Source organism: Prosopis cineraria, unplaced genomic scaffold (genome assembly GCF_029017545.1).
Source record: "Prosopis cineraria cultivar Desert tree isolate PC_DT_omini unplaced genomic scaffold, ASM2901754v1 PC4, whole genome shotgun sequence".
In the NCBI taxonomy this organism is placed as follows: Eukaryota; Viridiplantae; Streptophyta; class Magnoliopsida; order Fabales; family Fabaceae; genus Prosopis; species Prosopis cineraria.
Genome location: NW_026555335.1, coordinates 9,902,576 through 9,905,516, shown reverse-complemented (window position 1 = coordinate 9,905,516; position 2,941 = coordinate 9,902,576). Strand labels below are relative to the sequence as shown.

Sequence of the window (2,941 nt, the reverse complement as noted above, 5' to 3'; positions counted from 1 at the left end):
GAAAACTGACAGTTGAAATTAGAAGTATTAAAATCAATTTATTAAATCCATAATTAAAATAATAATTTCTTTTAAAAACTTGAAAAAAATAAATTCTTATGACCTTATCAATGGTCCATGTAAAATTACAATAACTTTTTTTGGTGAGTAAATTATAATATAATAATTTTAACGTTATAATAATATATTTAATGTTTCACAAAATCATAATATTAATTTTTATTTCCTAAAATTATAATATAATGTTTTTAACGTTATAATAATATATTCAAATGTAAAAGTATAAATTAATCAACTTAATATACTTATATTTTTTTTAGTAATTAGATACTTATATTTTATTGATGAATTTCACTTGTAAGCATCATATGCTTCAAGCATTTTTAAATTTACATTTTTAAATTTTCAAGAATTTCACTTTAAAGAGGAAAAACCGGATAAACAGGTTGCCTGGATGTAGGAATGAAGAGTCCAAAGTTTTGCTCCACGCCAGCAGGCTTTTGATTCTCATTGAACATTGCAAAAATGAAACCTGGAATCACAGCGTCTGGTTTCTTTGGCGTTCCATTCTGTGTTGTGATCCGCTTAGCGAAGTTCTTATTGTAAGTAGCAGCCATTGTCGGATTCGTGATCTCGCCATTTCCACCAGAAGGCCATCCACTCTCAGACACCACCACGCCAACGTTATTCACTCCCACTTTCTCCATCGCCCAGAAGAACGCATCGATCATGGCATCAAGCATGTTCGTATATCCTAAAGCTCCGTCCTGAACCACCACGCCTGGTGCTGTGAACTGAGCATAGTCCAAGCGTATATTCACAGGATCAGACGCATATGCAAAGTAGGGATAGAGATTGATCAAAAGAGGATTTTGTTGAGCTGCGAGGAACCCTAGAATCCTTGTCATGACCTCTCTCGAATTGTCTGCGAATACAGATGCTGAAGGAGGATATGAATTTGCGAAGACGGACGTAGCCACACAGGTTGTCATAGAGATGCTGCTCAAGTTCCGACCATCGAGTACGACTTGAAAGTTCTGCATCACCGGAAGGATGAAGTTGGCCAGTTCCCCTGGAACCAACTCGTTTCCGACGACGATGTATTCGAAAGCGACGTCGTTGAGGAACGGTTCGACATTGGCGGCGAACCAGCCGTTGACGGCGTCCACGTTGGTGGACAGGAGCTGCAAATCCTGGTTTCGTATGCCTAGAGCGAGACCAATGTTGGTCTTTCTGAGGGCGTTAAGGACATTAACGTCAGGGTCGAATAGCCTCATCTTGGTGATGCCGTTTTGCTGGAACATTTTCACCACCTCGGCCGGAGGGGGAAGGTTGTCTCCTAGTCTTCCGTAGTTGACACCTATAGGAGCGGCTGCGTCTATTCCCGCTGCTAATGTGCACAGGGCTATAGCGATTTGAACAAGTCTCATCATTCTGTCCAAAAACCCTAAACAAGGCAACAAAAAAAAAAAATTAGGGTGCGGTCTTGTATTCGTAAAAGTTACAGAATAATATTTTGTGTGTTTTTTTTTAAAATTATATACTTAAACCTAATCCTTCCTCATAGAACATGGAGACTTATATACTCATATAAGCACACAAACATGTCAACGTTAAATCTAAGATCTTCCTCCAAACAAGGAAAGTGATGCTGCCATTGATTTAGCTAGGCGTTGACAATGATATTTTGTATTTAAATCTTTGAGAAAATGATAAAATAAAGATGCAAAATAAATAAGAAAACCATAACATTCATTGAAGCTTTTCTTTTTGCCTTTGAGATTCAGAGGATATAAAGGGTAGACTACTACCAATTAGGTTTAATTTATATATACAAGAGCAGTGGACCCTCAACCATTGGTCAAGATGGGTCGGATGAGAGTTTCTACACCAAAAAAAAAACAAAAAAGAAAAAGGTAGAACATATATTTCAAGCTACAGCTCTAGATCTTGATTTTCTATAAATTATGAAGGAGGAGAAAATTGAGATTATTCCTTAACCTTCTCTTCCTTAGTATTAAGCTACAAAATGAGATAGTGGCATTTATAACCCTATTTATACCCTTGATGCATGGCGCAACTTATCACAGAGATAATGTTTTACTATTTTCTCACATTCATGAATCCAATTTAATTTATTTCGTTAAGTGAAATGCTATTCATCTATATAACCACCGAGAATATATATTATATTTAGTTGATCTTTTTCTAAAAAAAAGGAGAATATATTATACTCATATATAAAGAATATCAAAGAATGCGTTGACTTTGTTTATATCTGTAGATATCTATGTTTAATTAACATATACAAGGATCTCGTTTGTCTCCAGTTGACAATGCAAGACCTATAGTTTCTCTAGACCAGCGTAGAGTATAATATTTTGTGCTGACACAGGCTACTTTACGTTGGAGAGGCCAGAGGACATGAACCTGCAGAAGACAAGTATGATCCCATATACATGACTTTGACCAATTAACTATATCTAATTAATGATGACTATAATCATCTTATGATCCATTTTCAGCAGCTGATTTTGCTTCTTGTAGATTATGTTTATCCTGAAACCTTTGACTATGTTCTCATCATATTATCATGAAGATCACATCAAACTATCAACGTACAGTCACATGATGTCTATCGTCAATCTAATGCATTTTCCTACTTGGCCAAATGATGATGACATGAAATTACTTAGCAAGCTGTGTTATAGATTCATAGAAATACCGTCTATATATGTTCATATTTTCAATTATCATAAAATTATAGCATATGCATGAGGTTTATCCATAACCATAATTAAGCTGCAAGCTTGGCTGGAGTCACTTCATGTTATTATATATATATATATATATATTCATTGTACCAAAAATATTAAAAGATAAATTAACTTTGGTTACATATCTTAATCTAATAGAAATACACGGTTATGACCAACCAATT

The 2,941-nt window shown here is 35.0% G+C and overlaps 1 protein-coding gene across 1 annotated transcript; it reads right to left on the bottom strand.

Moving 5' to 3' along the window:
• Positions 1-419: 419 nt before the first annotated feature.
• LOC129308829 (probable glucan endo-1,3-beta-glucosidase BG4) lies at positions 420-1,043 on the bottom strand. Its single transcript, XM_054950219.1, has one exon. The coding sequence runs from the start codon at positions 1,041-1,043 to the stop codon at positions 420-422; it is 624 nt and encodes a 207-aa protein (XP_054806194.1).
• Between the last annotated feature and the right edge of the window lie 1,898 nt (positions 1,044-2,941).